General features: G+C 43.6%; 2 protein-coding genes across 21 annotated transcripts in view; one reads left to right on the plus strand and one right to left on the minus strand.

Annotated features, from left to right (window-relative positions):
• LOC110978227 (uncharacterized) overlaps window positions 1-4,522 on the plus strand; it is a 68,402-nt gene extending 63,880 nt beyond the window's left edge. For all 19 annotated transcript variants that reach the window (XM_087148824.1, XM_087148828.1, XM_087148830.1 and 16 more), the window contains one exon: window positions 39-4,522. In XM_087148824.1, the coding sequence (XP_087004950.1) occupies window positions 39-583 (545 nt within the window). In that variant the 3' untranslated portion in view covers window positions 584-4,522. The remainder of the gene's footprint in view (window positions 1-38) is intronic.
• Window positions 4,523-5,734: 1,212 nt separating this feature from the next.
• On the minus strand, window positions 5,735-18,508 carry LOC110979514 (uncharacterized). 2 transcript variants are annotated; one of them, XM_022235364.2, is made up of 8 exons: window positions 18,370-18,508; window positions 16,108-16,275; window positions 15,018-15,164; window positions 12,295-12,445; window positions 11,539-11,673; window positions 10,685-10,824; window positions 9,917-10,040; window positions 5,735-9,525 (listed from the first exon to the last, which is right to left on the minus strand). In XM_022235364.2, the coding sequence occupies exons 2-8, from the start codon at window positions 16,261-16,263 to the stop codon at window positions 8,270-8,272; spliced, it is 2,109 nt and encodes a 702-aa protein (XP_022091056.2). In that variant the 5' UTR covers window positions 16,264-16,275; window positions 18,370-18,508; the 3' UTR covers window positions 5,735-8,269. The 2 variants fall into 2 exon arrangements, with proteins under 2 accessions (XP_022091056.2, XP_022091065.1); XM_022235373.2 differs by lacking the exon at window positions 15,018-15,164.
• Between the last annotated feature and the right edge of the window lie 265 nt (window positions 18,509-18,773).

Consider the following 18,773-nt stretch of genomic DNA (forward strand, 5'->3'; position numbering starts at 1 on the left):
CTTGTCAATTTCAGACTTGCATGTACTTTCCATGTCAGGCATTGAGAATGATGAGGAAATCCGTGCCCTGGACACCGAGATCAGCGAGCTGCAGCACAGCAACTGCCAGATGGAGTCGCAGATGATCAAGCTGCGAACCCAGATCACCTCCATGGAGGGCAAGCTGCACATGGCGGAGAAGGAGCACAGCGCCATGGAGGAGAAGCACCGCACGCTGACCCAGCAGCTTGAGGAGCTGCGCAACACTCTCATCAAGCACCTGTCAGAGGTGCAGAGCCAGGCGGCCTCGGCGCCCCAGCAGGCTGCGACTGCTGCTGGCGCAGCCCAGCTGCCCCAGCCGGCCGCTGCTGGCGCAGCTGCCACCCGGCCAGGACTGAGCCGGGAGAACATCGAGGCCTTCCTGACCTCGCTGGAGACCACCACCGTGGCGACGGGAGGAGGAGGGACCGAGGACCGGCCCGAGACGCCACCTGAGGAGGATAGTGCCCCGATAGAATTTGAGGCGCCCGAGGGTGCAGCGGCAAAACCGGTGGCAGCTGTGGGATCGGCAGCAGTCAATAACATTGCTGTGTCTGCCACATAAATGCAGCACTTTCCAGGCGAGCCATCCTGTCTCAAGCAGATGAAGGATTCAGGCTGAGAGAAAACCCTCACTAACGTCATTCTAATCATGATTCATTTTACTCTGTGTGTGCTGAAAGATTCCTGAGAATCTACCTTTGGTGTTGTAAGATTTGCCAAGATCAGTACAGAGTATGACGAACTCTACTCTGTAGCACACACACTGCTGTGTGTTATCATTGCATTAGACTTACAGGATACAAATGCCTAAAACTTTTCCCACATGACAAGTCCATCTCTTCTGCAACTTTAATACACAAATTCATTTGGCTAGAACAATCAGAGCCTTCCCAAAGTGAAATGGAAAAGGGAAAGCTCTGGACTGGCTTTGAGTTAAGACTGTTAGTGCATGTGAAACAGGGAGGTTATTTTTTCTGTTGTTCAGAAGATGCAGCAGGCAGTTCTGACATCCTTCCAGTTTGGCCACATTGTAGTCTTTCATTGTGACTGTCATCCCCCCGACCTTCCCAGAAAGTTTTAAAAATCGACAACTGACCGACTAAACCTGATTGGAAAATGGAGAAAGGCGTATACAATTTCAGACGTGTGTGAGTCAATAGGGGGTGTTGCAAGTAGTTCTGAAGCATGTTCCCATGAGAGCTGACCCTTGACCTTAAATATGAATTTTGACATATTTCCGTGACCCTGATCGACGGTGACCACTTGAATTTGAAATTCTCAGTAATAAGTTACTCTGATGCAGATTATAATGAATTGTATGCAGAATATAGCATTGTTTCTTTTTTTTCTGGTTTGAGTTTTTTTTATGCACAAAACAAATAATTTGTACCTTGCAATGAATCCTGGAACTGTGTGCTTGTACATAGAAATGTTGTTCTTTTATTCCCCAACAGGGTTTACTGTTGAAGTTTTGTCAGTGAAAATGCAACCCTTTCACTGTTCACTCTTTTCTGCCTTTTGGACGGAAAAATACAAGTGTGTGCCAGCCACTCACAGAAAGCAAACTTTCATTTATTTTAGCTTTTCTATGAAAAGACATTTCCAAATTTCAAAAGTCCTTGATGACCTGCAATGAAATGGTGTGGGTTGAAGAAAAACTATTTTGCTTGTTTCATGTGGCGGAAACCAGCTAGGCATTCATCGCCTGAGTGACTGGTGTCTAACAGCTTCCTTAATGAACGTTGATGAATTATTCTAAACTGTTCACGTGAATGTGATCTGTCAGTACTAGAAATGGAAAAGAAAAAAATATGTGCTGGAAATAGTGCCCAAAGATTGCCTCTGAAAAAGAGTGGTGTGAAGAAAACGACCTATTGATTTAGGAAATTCCTACCTATACTGATCCAATTGTAGCATGGATGGTTTCCATTTCATTGGGGTGGGCACCGGCCACCTCTGACCAATCAGATGGAATGTATAGTAAATGATTGTGAATATGATTTCGTAGCTTGTCTGGCATTGGCCAGTCCATTACAAAGCCTGTAGAGAGGCCAAAACAAGCAGTGTGAAAGGCTGAATCAGGAAGAGCTTGTGATTTCACTAAAGAGGTCAAAGGGCGTAAGACACACCCAGTAGTTAATCAGTCAATAGCAATCCTATTTAAAAAAAAAAGAAAAAAGCTCCAACGCCTGTAAATACAAGAAAAGAAGTAGTGTAACTTTAAAGACGTCAATGTATGTATATGCTATGAGTTACTTTAGACAGGGACTGTGCAATAAATTCCCCATTCGTTTTGTGCTGTGGCATGTGGTCTTGCGCATCCTATGTGCAACTTATTTATTATGTATGAGTGTCAGACAGTGCGACATATAGTGCAACGGACCAGTGTGATGGAGAGAGAGTGTGCGAGAGTGGAGAGTGTGCGAGAGTGTGCAGTATATTTTGTATGGCCATGAAGATATTTTAGTATTAAACTAAAATAGTTACAATACTAATTTCATCTACTGTTATTGAGTAGCATAATTGATGTTGACATTTTGTGGTGATACTTGTGACCGTTTACCAATGGAGTCTGTGGCATTTGTTTTAGTTTTTCGTCAAGGAACATTGATCACCGGGTTTTCTTCTTGTCGTGAGCATTTCCATGCAAGCTTTAGCTAACTTTACAAAAGTGAGATTTGGAAGTAAGCACCTGAGGCAGTGGTGTCTTTAGATTTGGTTGGAACTTCCAAAGTTTCCTGTGGTCTTGACTGTTTTTGGTGTACGTGCCTGTAGCTATGCATCTTACAAATTTCAGAGCAATTCCATTTTTCCCTATATTGCCGTACCGTAAGTGGCTTCATTTGGAAGCCATTTCTGGACCATCTTCACTAATGTCGGCAAGAGATGCGCAGTGGGCGGGACTCTTGTGCACATTCAATTGGAGAGTGGTTCCCCTCCTGTCGTGAGCCATCGTCTCCTACAGTATTAACAAAGTGCCCTCATCCAAGACTGTATGTTCAATGCAGAGCACTCGAGACCATTTGCTCTGGCGTAGCTTGGGCTGGTTTGTCCAGTGGAATTGTCCTTAATAAAGCAGACAATCCTGGACCGTGTCACTTTTTCCTCTTTTGCTGAAGCTTCTCTACTACGAAATATGCACAAATACATGTACATGGACGCATTATGCATTTCGTATGCAGAGTCATCTCACTGCCTCGACTAAACTTCAACGGGCCTAAATTCTGGCCGGCACATCCAGCGGGACGTTCCTGCAGGCTTTCAATGCTTCAGAGGGGAGTAACCGTGAAATGTGTCAAGCCCGTATTTGTAAGCAACTTGGCCTTCTCAAACTCCATCAGTGGGGAAGTTTTGATTTGTCTCGCCACCTTTCCACCCTTGCTGTATTCAACTCGAGTAGCCAAGATGCTGTTGATGATGCCAGACCAACTGATGCCATTCTTTCCATTTGATTAGGCCCAAAAGAAAAAGTCTCTGGTTTCTAGTCAGGAGCTGGCTCCAAAAGTGGTGCCCTCGCTTTTTTTCCGGAAATGATATATGATATATGATATGATATAACGCCGGCCGTTACCAATACTAAAATAGACTGACCCCCCGTACTTTTACTGTTTAAAAGCATTTTCAGCTTGTACAGTGCACAGGACATAAGACCACCTCGTTTGTCAGGTTCCCAGATGTAAATGTATAATACAGAAATGACGTCATCTGAAAAAGAGTGCCCGTCGGAATGTGTAGGGAACTAAAGGGACTCCTTTACTGTACATATTACTCAACTGTACCCCATCGAAAGCACGTAGCAGGATTCCAGTCGATTAAAGCAAGTTTGACAGCTTTTGTACATTGTTTTATACCAAATAAACAAACTTTTTTATTTTGCCGATGCGCAGGTCTTCGATGATGTGCGTGCTGACCAGAAACCGGAGACTTTTTCGGCCCTAAATATTTTAGCAATAATTTATATTTATGCACCACAGTCCTTGCATTTCCAGTGGCATTTTGTCAGTCCAAGGCCTTTGGGTACCGTTGTCAGTGTTGCGAATGATCAAACAATTCCTGCTTCTACCACTGTGATAAAATGGAGGGCCACGTAATACCAACATTGCGTGCCCTTTTGTTTTTCTCCAGTAAGTTTGCTGTCCGTATTTTTCGACCAAAGAATGACATTTCGGTCGAGCACATTGTAGCAAGAAAAGCAGACGCCATGCATTGAAATCCATTTTTAGGAAGAATGCGATTTATTTCTTGTATTAATTTTTGGAGAAATGTGTACTCTTCAGCTCCAAGATTCCAGCCTTCCTCAGATCATCTGTGTTAAACTTCTGATGCAATGGAATAACAGTTGTAGATATTACCTTATGTAGAACTCATTTTCTGTAGCGTTACGAACTTAGGCAACTAACTTCATTTGTTCCTTTTTTTCTCCCCGAAATGTACTAAATGTTTACACGATGTGATTATGTGTATCTTGTCAGTGAAATAAAGTTTCCGATGGAAACAGTGATTCTGTCTGCTTTCTGTTCTTCTGAAAGGGGGGGACACAGACATTGGTCTTCAGCATTTTCTGGAGATTTTTGGTTTGCATGGCCCCCTTCATCTCAACAAGGAATTGGGCCTCTTGGGAATAGGGTCATTTTCCCGATAAAAGTGGCACTGTTGTTTTAACTTGGACTCCCTGCCTGTTCTTATTTTCTGAACCAAAAGGGTCTCCTGTGGAATAATCTTGAAATGTGTATGCACGTTTCCCAGGAAATACACATGGTGTTGTAGAGGTATTCCAGTGAAAGGGCAATGTTGGGGCATCTTGCCGAGCCAACATAAGGCCCAAATATCTTCGGGAAAGTCTTGAGATATCAATTGAAATCTAATTGCAAAAACTGGATGTCTGGCCAGGTAGACATGCCTGCTTTTGGGCCGAGATGCAGTCAAAGTTCCACCACGTCAAGCTGTTAAATTCTCTCACAAACAGTAAATTATACAAACACCATGGCGCAGATACTGAGCACGCAAAATATCATTTAATGTGCACTGAACTAGTTTGAGTGGCACCATTGCAACACTAGGCTGCATGTAGTTGAGACTACACAAGCCCCATTTAATGAATGTGCATGTATAATCTCCCTTATCATGAGCTGCACTGCTTTTTTCAAGGGGTGCAAGTTCATTGCAATTTCTAAAGGAAGAAAAAACTTGTCGGCTCATATTTTGAAATTATTATTTCTCCCAAGGGTCGATTTTGACCTTGGATTATAACTGGTTGGAACATCACACAAAAGACATGCAAGGGTGTATCTGCCACCTGCAATGAAGTCTCAATAATGAATGGCTTTCATACGAATATTCCCATTTGTAACCAGCTCTAATAGACTCTATACATGTTTTCTGAAGATGAATTGGATCACCATTGCAAAATTCAGTGAAAATAATTCTCAAAATATCTTCAAATGCGGAAATGCCAATTCTGTTCGGGTACAATGTCCAATTTTTCAATTCAAACTTGGGCCTATGTACATGATTTTTTTCTTTTCCCAATCAGAGTACCTGGGAAATTTATACTTAATTATCAAAACCATCCAGGTAAAATGTTCCAAGAGAATATCCGGATTTCTTTTCTAACTGTTGCTACATACAACACTGATTATTAAGCAGATTGCAAGCAAACCAACTTGTCAACAGATGTAACACTTGAGGCAATAAAAGGCAAATGAATAATTCCTTAGCAGTAACTTTTTTTTTTATTAGTGGCAGACTCGGCAGAGTTCTCCCCTTGGCTGAGGATTCCAGTCATGTCAGCATAGCAACAATTGGCTTCACCATTTTTTTTAAGTTAATGACCACGGGGTCCCAGACCCTTCCACTTCATTCCAGGTTTACATAGGGTGAGCTTGCTTGTCCTGAAAATGTCAAAAATTAAAAAGATGTCTCACTTGACACAATTACATTGAAGTTACTTCTTAATGACGGTGAAGCTGTGGGCATTCTTTCACACTGTTTTTTCTATATAATTTACAGTCACTTTTTTCTCAATCTGGATCATAAAACCTTTCAGATTGCAGCAAATGACACTGCGGGTCTTAAACACACACCGACTAAATGAAATTCCAAAAAATTCTTCACAATAGACTTTAACCGATGCCACATCAAAAAAATTTAACCAATTCTATTCACATTCCTGCAAGTTCCTTGGATTTTGACACTTCACAGGAAGATCTTAATACAGAAAAATGCGCACAAGGGCAGAATAGTTTTTATATTTACAGTTATTTTTAAATAGCAAAATAGTTTCATTCGATAATTGTTTACTTGTTATCTCTAAAAAAGGTTTTATAATTTAACTTTTTTCAAATAACATTATGAGTATTTACAATGTTTGGATTGAACTTTCCAGTTTGTTTCTTGTGGCAACAGAACCTCACATGAAGACCTTAAAAATTGCGTAATTCTTTCTTTACACGAAGAACACCTTTTGAACTGATTTTATCAAATGCTAAGATAAACAGCTAAACCACAAGTATTCATTTGCTTGCTAACTAGTATGTTGTTACCAGCTGAAGTGCTGCAAAATACATTGCGTACTGCCATTGGCTGGTAATCTGTAGGGCAGCCAATCAGATGTGTCTTGCGGTTTTTTAATAGGTATTGCTTAAATTGAATTTGGAAACAAAGATCTTGCACTGAGATATGTACCTCAGACCTAAAACCCTTGCTTCTGAGAATCGGTGCTTACAACTGGAACTGCAAAGTGTGCTTTCACTAAAGACATACATGTACAGCATTGGTAAAGCTTTTAACATTAATGCTTAAGAGGTGTTGAATTCAATATGGGTAACTTACTGGTGATCAATTAAGCTTAAATTTAATACGCTTGACCAAAACTTTGCTAGAAACAAACCATGCTGTGCAATTCACAAGCCAATTACAGCCCAAGAGGTTGGCATAAATTGAGGCACAGAACACAATGGCATTTGGTGTCTGTTCTGCAGTTTGTTGGGAGGTTTACATACATTCCCTTCCACTACAATTAGCCAAATAAATTTATTTTTGTTTTTGTCAAGATGTCAAGCTTTTCATACTGCTTGTGCCTGATTTTGCCAAGCAGTGCAGGAGCTGTGCCCGAATTGCCTGGCCCATGCTGAAAATGACACACCAGTGAAAGCTGCTAACTAAGGTAAATCTGAAATATAATTCATGCTCAATTTGCCCCTAGATGGCTTCCTGCATTTGCCATTGATGCACGTCTTATCTGCAGCTACATGTACAACCACATGATTCAGGCACCGTCTGATTTTCCTGTCCATGTAAGGAAACGAGATGGGGATCTAACATGGTTGCCAGGCAACCATGCAGATCAACCTCTCCCTTCACGCCTCTCAATTAGGCCAACAGCGATCAAATATGCTTATTTGGAGCTTTATCTATGTACAGTGTAGGATCGACTCTCCATGCCGGCCTTTGACACATTTGAAGTGAACATAAAACCTTTGGCCAATTTCAAACACTGGAGGTAAAATGTATTGAGCTCGACAAATTGGTTATGCATTCACACTGTAAACTGTGGAATACGTAGTCTATGTCCTGGACATTAAATAATGTTGTACAACAACCAATTGAGAGACACAATGGCAAAATAAATTAAAGGAAATCTAACATCTTTGTAATATCTCAAGAAGGTCAATTCAATACTTGCCACAAGCACATGATACATATTGTACCGATATAAATCATCTTTGAATTATATTTACAATATTGTAATGATTATGCTCTTTATACATTTACAGTAACGTTCTTTCAATCCTCAAAACAAACCAAGCAAAAATTCCATTAATTTCTTGTTTATTATCATTTTTTTAAACATACCCTCCAAAAGATCAGCGGAGTGTTGCGTTTCTCGCTGCTACATGCAGATTTGCAGATTTGTTGGCCACAGACCATACTTTGTACATTTGGAGAAACTTTAATGATCAACCTTCAGCCCCAAAAGGTACTTGTGCAATATGCATCTAATGAAAAGAGCGGGCTGAGTGGCGATGTATCAATCCTGCTAGTTTTCAAATGCCTTGTAGTATCAGAGTCTGACCAATCCGGTTGGCTCTTTTCAGTCACATGTTCATCTATCAACCAATCAGCAAATCAGACCTGATCATATCATTCTGCAATGTCAAGTAGGTGTGGTGCAACTGACATCAGAAAGAGGGAGCCGTTCTTCAGCTCTCACAAGGATTAAGACGAGTCTGTTTGCTTGAACCCTAGTCTACATTTCACGGTGATAAAGCAGATAGGAGATCAGAGACTGGGGGAGGGGGAGCTTGAAGATTTTCTCCCGCAGGTAGTTGGGTCCCATGGGCTTTGGGGCAGCTGTGGCGGCCGCCCTCTTCCGCTTGGCCTGTCGCTTCTTGCGCTTGAGGTGGTCAAAAATGGTCTCGTCAGAGATGCCGCTGGAGGACGAGTGGGAGCTGTCACTGGAGTTGCCACTGTCTTCCCCATGGGCATGTTCGCGGCTCCGGAATGGGTACGAGTGCCGCATCATCTGCGGGACCTTGACATCAGCCGAAAGGGGGCCTGGCGGCTTGGAGAGTTTGGAGCTGCTACCATAGTCTTCTTCCACTTTTGGGGGTGGAGGTTGTGCTTCGTGGTCAGGCTGATTTCCGGGGTTGCTCCAGCATGTTTGCTCATCTGATGCATCTCGACTGACCCCATCTACTCTCTGTACATCATCTCCGGATGAAGAGGATAACGATGATGATTTTGAGTCTTTGCCATCTGGGCTGGCTGTCTCCTGTGGCGGCAGTGGTGCCTCGTCTGCCCCAGTGCCCGGGGGAGCTTCCTTAGAGGAGTCGCCCTCACCCTGTCTGTCATTCATCCTCTTCCGATCTTGCGGGGCCCCGTTGTCATAGGCCCGCTTCAGGTTCCGGGCAAACTCAAATGCCTCACTCAGGCACATCTCCATGGCACCCCGGGCACTGCGCTCTTCGGACAGGCCCCGCCCTGTCCCTGCCGCCTCTGAGTTCTCATCATTGCGCCTATCGGGACGCTGGGAAAACTCCATGACGTAAGCGCTGTGTCTCGGTGGGACCTGTCGTCTGGGTCGGCCATTGCGGTGACCCCTTCTCCCATTCCTATTCCTGTCGTCCTTGCGGTCATCGGCCGCGTCCTTTTCTCCAGGCTCCTGGCCATCCGTCTCAAAGTCCTGCTTCTTCCAGTCTTCCCCACCTTCCTCCATCCTCTCATTGCTGTCGTGCCTGTCCTCTTCATCTTCTTCTTCTTCCAAGATTTCGTCGCTGTCATCATAGCTGTCACTGCCCATCAGCTCGCCGGCCAGCTCCAGCATGTTGCTGACGTTGCGGATCATGATGCAGCTGTTGACGCCGCCCAGGGGACGGTGTGGGGGCCGTCGTGGCTGCCGCTTGCTGTTCTTAGGGGTGGGGTGCTCCGTGTTGACGATGTCCCTGATGATGCCTCGGATCTTAATGCGGCAAAGGTCTTGCAGGGATTTGGCATGAACTTCAGCTGCATGGAAAAACAATGCGCTAAAACAAAATAGTGCTGAACATCAAATTGAAAAAAAAAACCACAATTTTATTCTTTGTTCCATTTGAGAAAGCAACAAGTATTGGTTACAAAAGAAGCGATGAACTTTTTTGGTCAGTTTCTGGCACTACACTTGAAGAGGCCACCATGTGACATGATGCAACAGGGTCAGCTGATAGCTCTCCACCAATTAGCACCCTTAGTGTTGTCTCTAACAAAAAAACTGCTCTCTCCATTTCTTTGCTCTGAATGGTGGATGTGCAAAGTCGCATAAATCTGCGTGCCCACATGTTTCGGAGGTTTAGAGTACGGATCACACTCACACTACCTGGAACTTGAGGAGCAATCTAAAGATAGAGCAGCAACTTACGAAGATCAACAGAAGAGAAGCTTTCTCCCTCTGTCTTGGATGGTAGGATAAGAGGAGCAAAGGACACGGGTAGTACGTTCTTAGTTTCCCATTCTGTCTGGCTGATGCGTGTGATTTTCTTCAACTGCGATGTAACAAACAGCATGAACATGTTGATAATCCACAGGACGGGAGGAACGCAAGACAGTACTTTGGGGGACTTGACAAAGTTGTGTCACACACATGCCCTGTGTAACATCAGCATCATGGGCATGAGAAGTTCCGTTGCATACAATTGCAAGGATTTATCATCTGTCTCTATTTTTAATTTTTAATTTTATTTTTCCTTAATGTTTTCCTCAACAGACTCACTCCAGTCTCGCACACTGTGGATATTTTGATCTGTCATCAGATCATTCACGGTAACTTTTTGCCAAAGTATGAAGTTTACTGGTCATCTTCAAGGTACATGTACTAGTTTCTGCACACATACAGAACTCAACTGACTGAATTATGCAAATCTGGAATCAAACCGCTCTGGGAAGTTCAACATCAAGCAGGGTAATACTGCAGTCAATGGCCATGCGCAAAACGTTTTGCCGTGATACTGAACAAAAAGAACTGCGACAGTCCCTAACACATGGCCACTGTGCATATGGTGCACACATAATGCACGTGTATGTGACACTAATATTCATTTGAGCTGTGTAAGGTACAAATGCACACAGACAGAGAGAGCACCTGTCTTCTGCCACTATCTACATGTTACAAATTCAATCTGCAGATTACCTGATCTTCCAGTGGCATGACTAGTATGCCGCCCACTTTCAGTAATATCTTCATGTAGTTCTCATGTTCAGCTGGACAAGCGGCCCCGCAGTAGACCCGGTCGTAGGTGCGACACCCAGAACACAACAGAAGACCATTACCTGGGCAAGAATAAGTTTTTATTTGATTACGTTCATCCATGGCTATACCAACGGCAAACAGGAAAGTGGGACTGTGAAAAGTCACAACTTCCGTGAGGTCTACATGTAGTTAGGCCTGTGCCGGGTACCCACCTGTCGATATCAAAACCTGGTTCCATTTTTCTGGGCTGGGTACCCGTAGAAAAAAAATTCCACAAATAAAATGTGCGTGAACTTTACTAGTGATGGGCAGAATTGGAAGAAAATCATCGCGCTGCTGAGAAACCCAGTCCTGCGGTCATAACTTCGGTTCAGAGATTGACGGAGCTACTGTTGTTTCATACAAATTAAAAGTAGAAACACTTCCTTTAATAAAAGGTGGGGAAGAGTCCTCTCTAACATTTAGAACAATGTGCTCCTTCCTATGTATGAAAACAGAGCCCTGTTTCGGGCACATAGTCAGCCAGGATTACATGCAGTGCCATTTGTCAAGTGCTTTTTTATACCGGGTACCCGGTATTGGCATAAAATTGGTACCCAGTTCCCAAAATACCCGTAAACGAACACCCCAATTGGATTCCATTGAATTTACTCTAACGAACTCTAACTTCAGTTCCATGATTATTCAACAGCAAACCATCCCAGCATATACATCAAAAACACACTTTACTTTATCAGCCAAGTTGGCCCCATAATCGAAATGTGTTCAGGGGGCAACACTGCCTCGTCACTGACCTTGGACGAACTTGGGTTCACAGAACTCGTACTGGTCAAAAGAGGAAGACTCCCGGATGAAGCTGTCTAGTCGCTCTTTGGCATACTCGATGACATCGCCGTGGAGCTCAAGACCGTGGTTTATTCCATGAGCCCCTGTGGACAAACACAGATCGGCAAGACAAGTAGGTTGGACTACTTGTTTGCTTTGCTTTGCTCAATACATGTACATTGTTACTGGACGACTAATTACTTTTTCTGGATGACTGAGTTGATGTTCTTCAATGGGAATACCAAACTATATGACAGCAAGGATGGCGGCCGACTAGTTTGGTCCAAAAACGGAGGGAAAGAGAAGAGACTAAATTTGAGACAAGCCCAAGCTCACAGCATGGACTGCACATTGTACATGTACCTGGTTTGTGTGCGTCAAATGCTGGCTGTGCATGCTTTGGGCACAGTGCACGATTCACCACCAGTACCGGCATTGGAAACACTTGAGTGTCATGTTCAGAGTGTGCCTTGGCCAGAGTTGGCAGGAATGGTCCAGGCAGTACATGTGACTATTTCTCTCACTATTTAACAAACAGTGAACTTCCAGTAGACAGCACACTAGGCCTCTCCCACCTCCCCCCGCCCCTCAAAAAAACCAGACCCCTCCCCATCACCCACGTGCATCAAGAATGTTCCCTCTTCAACTGAAAAACCTTCAAGGGTTCAGTGTACTTAATGGGCTCGGAGTGCAATGACCAAGTTATACGCTGTTCCAGTCCTCACCTAACACCAGTCCCACCATGGTGCTCAGGTAGCCCGTTCCGCTGCCTATATTCAGGAAGGACAAGCCGGGCTCAAGCTGCAGAGCCTCCATGACCTCAGAGTAGATGCAGGGAGCTGACAGGTGTATGTTGCCATGCTTCCAGGCCAAGTCCTGCAGCGATGGAAAGAACAGAAACTGTAAAAAAAAGACGTCAATATGGGATCTTACAGAGGCAAGGCAATTACACTTTGGAATCAATCAAGTTTTCCCACACATGTAATACAATTTCAGGTGAAGTTAATGCAACTAGTAGATCTACACCGTCCGTAAGTACGTCAGATAATGTCACGTAACCCAGCCAGCCCAATTTCGCAGAGGTACTAAGCACTCACTACCGGTAAGTCCAATCCTAGAACAGTAATTAAAGACTCAAATCACTCAGGTTCCCATGTTGGTTTTTGATATAAGTAACCATTTTGGGGTAAGACAAATTCCCGTGCTTTACAACACATTTAACTGTTGACTTTGGTGGGTATTAATTTAACAACACGGCCTCCTTTGGAAAGCTTTGAGGACAGCAAAGGTCAAATTGCCTGTGAAACGGTTTATTTTTAAGTTAGTTTCAGAAAGTGGTGGCATGTCCAGATTTGCTGCAACTAGAATGAAAGTGCCCTTATGTGTGCATTATAACAAGGCGTTCTGTAAACAAGTCTAAATGTACACAGTGACAAATGATCTCCCACTTAAAATGTGAACTGCACGTTTGTTTATATACAGTACACTGAAACTGCCGTATTACCCAAACATAACTATATTAAGTTTTTCTCCCGTAATGTAAATACACATGCACCCTATAAGCACCGACAAAAGGAAGTTCAAAATACGGTACCCTAAAAAAAAAATGATTCCAAAAAGGTATCAAAATTCAAAACAGGAAGTTCAATTTCCGCACACATCCTCAGGATGTTGGCTTCAAATTAAGCCACACGTACATTGCCAAGATTCACTTCTTGCTAGGACCATGTACGTGTGCAATCATTCTTGAAACATGATCACATTGCTCTTTCATTTATTATGTACATGCATCCCCTGTATGTTCATAAATGTTTATTTCAGTGACACAGACAGCAACCTTTATGGTTAACCTGGGGTTAGACTGTGAGTCATGTTGTGGAATTTCAGACCTGTCCAAAGTGAGTACGGTCTGTACGATCAATGTCACAATCACAGACAATTGCTGACCTACATGTGCATGTACCGTACATGTAACAGTAACATTTGGTGTCCCTTGCAGCTAAGGACAAATGTTAGTTAACAGCTGACAAACGCACAAAAAATAAAAAGCAGATGTCCGTAAAACCTTCAATTCACAGGCTGGCAGTGGTGACAATGCATGAAAATGCTACATCAGCAATGAGTGTTTTCGAGACAATAGCTGCACCATCTTAAAACTCCAACAATTACTGCCACTTCAACATGTTTAACATTCTTTTTTTTCTTCACACAGTGCCAATTGGCTTGCATGGGTGGCGTGTATATATGGACATTTAAAGCAAGTTCTTAAGTTTCCAACACGGGAGTGAATTCAAATTCACCTGTAACATGCGTGGCTGACACCAGGCTCAGAACAAATAAAAATTACATTAATTTAGACACAAAACTTAAAATACGTCATACATGTATGTGCCCAGGAAATGACAGATACTTGTCCCCGTCTTTGTTAAGTCAAACTTTTTAGTTACTAGGTGAGATACCTGTATGTTCTTTGCATGTATGGGTATGTGCTCGTGCTCTGTACGCACATGTAAGCCTCCCCCAAAAAACAAACAAACAAACACAGTTCCGCTTCCTATTACACAGCATCTGAAAACAGTAGGTTGGCAGGAACATTTTTCAGGGGGGGGTAGGGAGGGGAGGGAATCACTTTATTAACCCTCCTACGCTGAAGTCACTCTTTGGGTCACTTGGTAAACACCTCAAAGAAGCACAGTCGTGTTGTGTTGTGCACTGCACCAACATGCAAGAGAGTAACCTTGGGCACTTGTGCATATTTGTGCTGTAAAACTAAAGGAGGGTTAATACTGATTCAGTGTACAGCTAAGGGTCAATTGGTAAAAAAAAATAAAAGCAGCCAGAGACATGAGAGAGGTAGGGTGGCATTTGTCTCATATGCAATGAACGACGCTTGAAAAGGAACTAGCCGCACCAAAGTCTGTCCACTGGAACCTTTTTGCACCGTGAGCAAAATACAACCCTTTTGTTTCTGTCCGATTTCATATTTCCCCCCAAATACTTTACGGTCGAGAAATACAAAATATGGTGCATGTCAGCAGCATGTCGTTTGGGTCACAAGAAGCATAACCATTTTCCTTTTGGGGCAGATGATGGGAACCGCAATACAATGGTATATAGGGTTTGCAGTATGGCTGCCATCTTGCAGGCCAGTGCTTTTGTTCCACGGGGTGTGCGCAAAGGAGGTTTCCCTGTGGCTTCCACGCCAAGCCTCTCTATATACTCTGAACATATCGGTGGAACACCTGTTGCACCTGTTGTACTAGTAAATGACAAGCATGTGCAAGTGAAGCAGATAAAGCAATACATATATGCTGGGTGATTCTAGAGCTGTAAGCATTGAAAGCGAGAATAACAAAGCCATGGTACTGTTTGCCTGCTGGATGGCACCTCTACAATGGCGCGTTCTAAAATGATGATAAACGCAGTGTTTCGCTGTTGACGCACTTACGAGGGTGGGATCAAGAGGAGGTGCCCAACTTGCCCACAGGAAGCTCTGCACCGGCGAAACGGGGCCCCGATGAGCAAGGCGAGGCCAGTCAACTCCCATCTGTGTACCTTGCGCAGAAGGACCCGGAGAATACCCTCCCCTCTCCCCCTGCTCAAGATGACAGATTATCAACTGCGACATACTTTGGGGTCAATCAAACGTCATCAATGGACCCTTCTCTGCATGTTTAACGGAAGTACATGTGTTTCTGCTAGACTTTTTCATGGGTAGCTGAGATTCTGCTGGCATGTCAAAATGCTTTTGCTTTTGGCTCAAAACCACACATGCACGGAGCCTTCTTGAAGTTCTCCACCTGCAATGCATTCATGAAGTTCTTTTTGTGCACTGTATAATTGCATACGTGATCACTCCACTTGCAACCAAGGAAAATGGTCTTGAAAAACGACCCTGAATGCTCAACTCGACAAGAGTTGAAATCAAACCACCATTGGTCAATTGTCTTTCTGTTTCTGGTCAGACCTCAGGCTTTCCAAATGAAATTGTTGTGATGAAGTCGCTGCAAATCTGCCGATTGGCCCATGACCTGCTTTTTCATTGACCAGATGACCACTCAACTTTTCACCACTGTGCTCCTGGCATTGTTTACATTACAATGTCCACAAAGTCGCGAAAAATTTTTGCAGGGGGCACAAAGGTAAAAGGTTATGCTTCTTGACCTACCCTACTTTGATGGTACAACCGTCAAATTTTTCTTTTTTTGGGGGGGGGAGGAAATGAAAGAAAAGCATGCGGCTATTGTGAAAAAATATCGAACTAACGGTACCTAACCCTGTTTTTACATGCCATGCAATGGGAAGCAGAACTTTCCGGGGGGGGGGGGGGAGAAGAGAATTCCATTTGCCATTTACTTTTTAAGCTGCTCTTGCTTTGTGCGTAGCAAACAGGTTTAATGTTTGGTGGTAGAATACTAGGAAATTAGTACTTTTTAAGCTGCTCTTGCTTTGTGCGTAGCAAACAGGTTTAATGTTTGGTGGTAGAATACTAGGAAATTAGTACTCCACCACCACTCTGGCGCTAGATATGCACAAACCTTGTAAGCACTTTCTTTGTATCCTTCCAGATAGTAATCGGCACGATCCACGGCGCGGAAGACCTGCTCCACTCGCTCCGTCTTGATGTAATCAGCTTCCTTCAGGTTATCGACCAGGTGGTCGTTGTCCTCACCGGCACTCACTGCTCCTCCCATGGTGTGCTAAGACTAAGGGATGAAAGGGGAAGGGAGGAATTGACAGGGGAGGAGTATCTTTGGCTTGAAAGCCTACCTGACGCATCAGTCTGCGTCGTCGATGTCAACGTGGCATACCTACCAAGTGCAGTGCGATCTAAGAGATCAACTATCCCCAAGGCTGAACGGCCTCAGCCTTGGTGGCTGCCAGCCACCATTGGATCAATGGTGGGCACTTCATTTTGGCTACTGTTGACTCCCTGGTGCAATGAAGCCCACCTGCCTTCTACACCTGCTGCATCTGGCAGGTTTAGGGATTAATCAGCTGACTTTGAAAGTTGGCACAATGATTTAAACTTTCTAAAATCAAAACTGACGTTTACATACTGTACAGAACATGTAAATGTACATACACCAGCTTGGAAAAGTCACCGAAGTTTTGCTTCATGAGTGCATTAATGTAGTCTAACTCCAAATCCCCCGTCCAAAAAAAAAAAAAGAAGAAAATCAAAAAATTTTGACGCATTGCAAATTAGACAGGTTATGCTTGACTGGGCCTTTTCAACAGATCTATGCTTCAAGACAGCAAGACAAACATGTGGTGTACCCTTCCCACATTCCGGTAGCCATGACAAAATGAGGTCATAGGCTGGACGTTACACTGCTCAGCAACAGTCGTCAGTATATGCACATATACACCCCACACTCGATAATGAATGGTGCACTGGCCGGCACATTGTGACATTGATATTATACCTGAAAATCAGCATTCACTTTGGATTGCTACTACTGCCTACAACATGGCGACTTCTTGTTCAATGAGGAGGATATCCCACTTGAATACGAAATTCCTAAGTTTTTTTTACCAGATGGTAAGTGAACTTAACCACCACCCACTGAAATCTTTGCTTATCAAGGAATCCTACAGTGGGTGCATTAAAGACCTTCAGGAGTGTTTTGGGAATGGAATCTTAGGGTTTTGATGTGTGGTAGGCCTATGAGCTATAGGGCAGCGGGATTCTCACAATATGGCAGGTACCAATCCGGTGTAAACAACGACCATGGCGACGTACGCCTGCACCAACCAGCCGAGGATCGGATGACACCAGTTTTTCTTTGATCAGTATGCACACACGCGCTCGTTGCAGTTGTTTTCATCGGTGCGGCGTGGTTGCTACCCGCAATTCTGTTAAACTCCTAGATGTTTGCGCTGCCCCATTCTCGCAGTCAGACATCCAGGAACTTCTGTACATTACTGAACAGCACGAAGGGTAATTTGCCCTTTTGCGTCATGTTAAATGTTCGTAGTGACGTCATGCCAACCGCAAGAATTTAATTTGAGTGAACATTGAAACTAATAAATATTACACAAGCCTGTGGAAGGTTCTTCTACGACCCTACCACTGCTTGCTCAAATATTAAAGGAAGAGATTTGTAGGCTTCTTGTTACATGTCTCAGACTGTCTGGCAACCTATGAAGACCGGGCATCTCTGGAATTCCTTGCCGGATGAATTGAGGGACGAAAATGATCTCTCACGCTTCAAACTCCATCTAAAAACACACCTTTACAATCTTGCTTTCCATCTTTAACTTTCCTAGACCTGCCCCTTTGAATGGTACTTCCCAGATACTGTGCACATTATAAATGCTCTAGGCCCTATTTATTATTATTTTGTCAGACTAAAATCTAAATAAGCCTAAGACATCCGTAGGCCTACACATTCTGTTCAAATTAGGCCTATGTCAGTATCTGCTGAACAGTTAGGCTAGCTTGATTTTGAATTTTGTATTGTAACTAGCATACTTTATGTTCACATTTCTGCCTCGAGGTTTCACTTTCAGCTACGATCAGCGACATGGCATACACCTTCCTTGATCACCGATAAGCTGGACATGTTATTGCTAGACAAAGAGACCAAGATGAGGGATATCACTTGACAATGTGCATGTACACGTACGCCAGCACACACATGCAGCTCAAACATGACAACTAACTAGCGTTAGCTTTGGCTTAAAAAACCAAAACAACATTATTGACACCCGTCAAAACACCTCCAGAAAACACCTTGTTCAGTCGCAACTGCAGAAACCAACAGCTCATAACAATCTACAGCACTTAGGTTTACCTCTGCCGAAACTTCTGTCTAAACCAGCTTCCGATCCTGGGGAAAAAATCGACAGATTCCGAGTGCGACTCCCGCGAAATCCTGACTACTGCGACATAATATACAGGGACCTATGACGTCATTCAAAACAAATCTGCACAAAAGACATACGTCTTGATGTCATGGCTGAGGCTGTCAGTTGCACGCACTTCTATTGGAAGTGTATATTGCCGCCAGCCAGTAGCTTCCATTCGCACAAGTGTAAATCCTTGTCGTAGCCGTTTCTAGCGCACCATATCCACACGTACGTATGGTGCATCATGTGGCCGGGGTCTTTAAACATCCGGGACTTTTGGTTATTTTAATTATGCAAATTACCTCTTCCAGACAAAAAAGTTACATAGCGCCACCAATAGTTGTTAGAA

The sequence above is a fragment of the Acanthaster planci genome, linkage group LG18 (genome assembly GCF_054643075.1).
Source record: "Acanthaster planci isolate LZ-2023a linkage group LG18, COTS_SCS, whole genome shotgun sequence".
Lineage (NCBI taxonomy): Eukaryota > Metazoa > Echinodermata > Asteroidea > Valvatida > Acanthasteridae > Acanthaster > Acanthaster planci.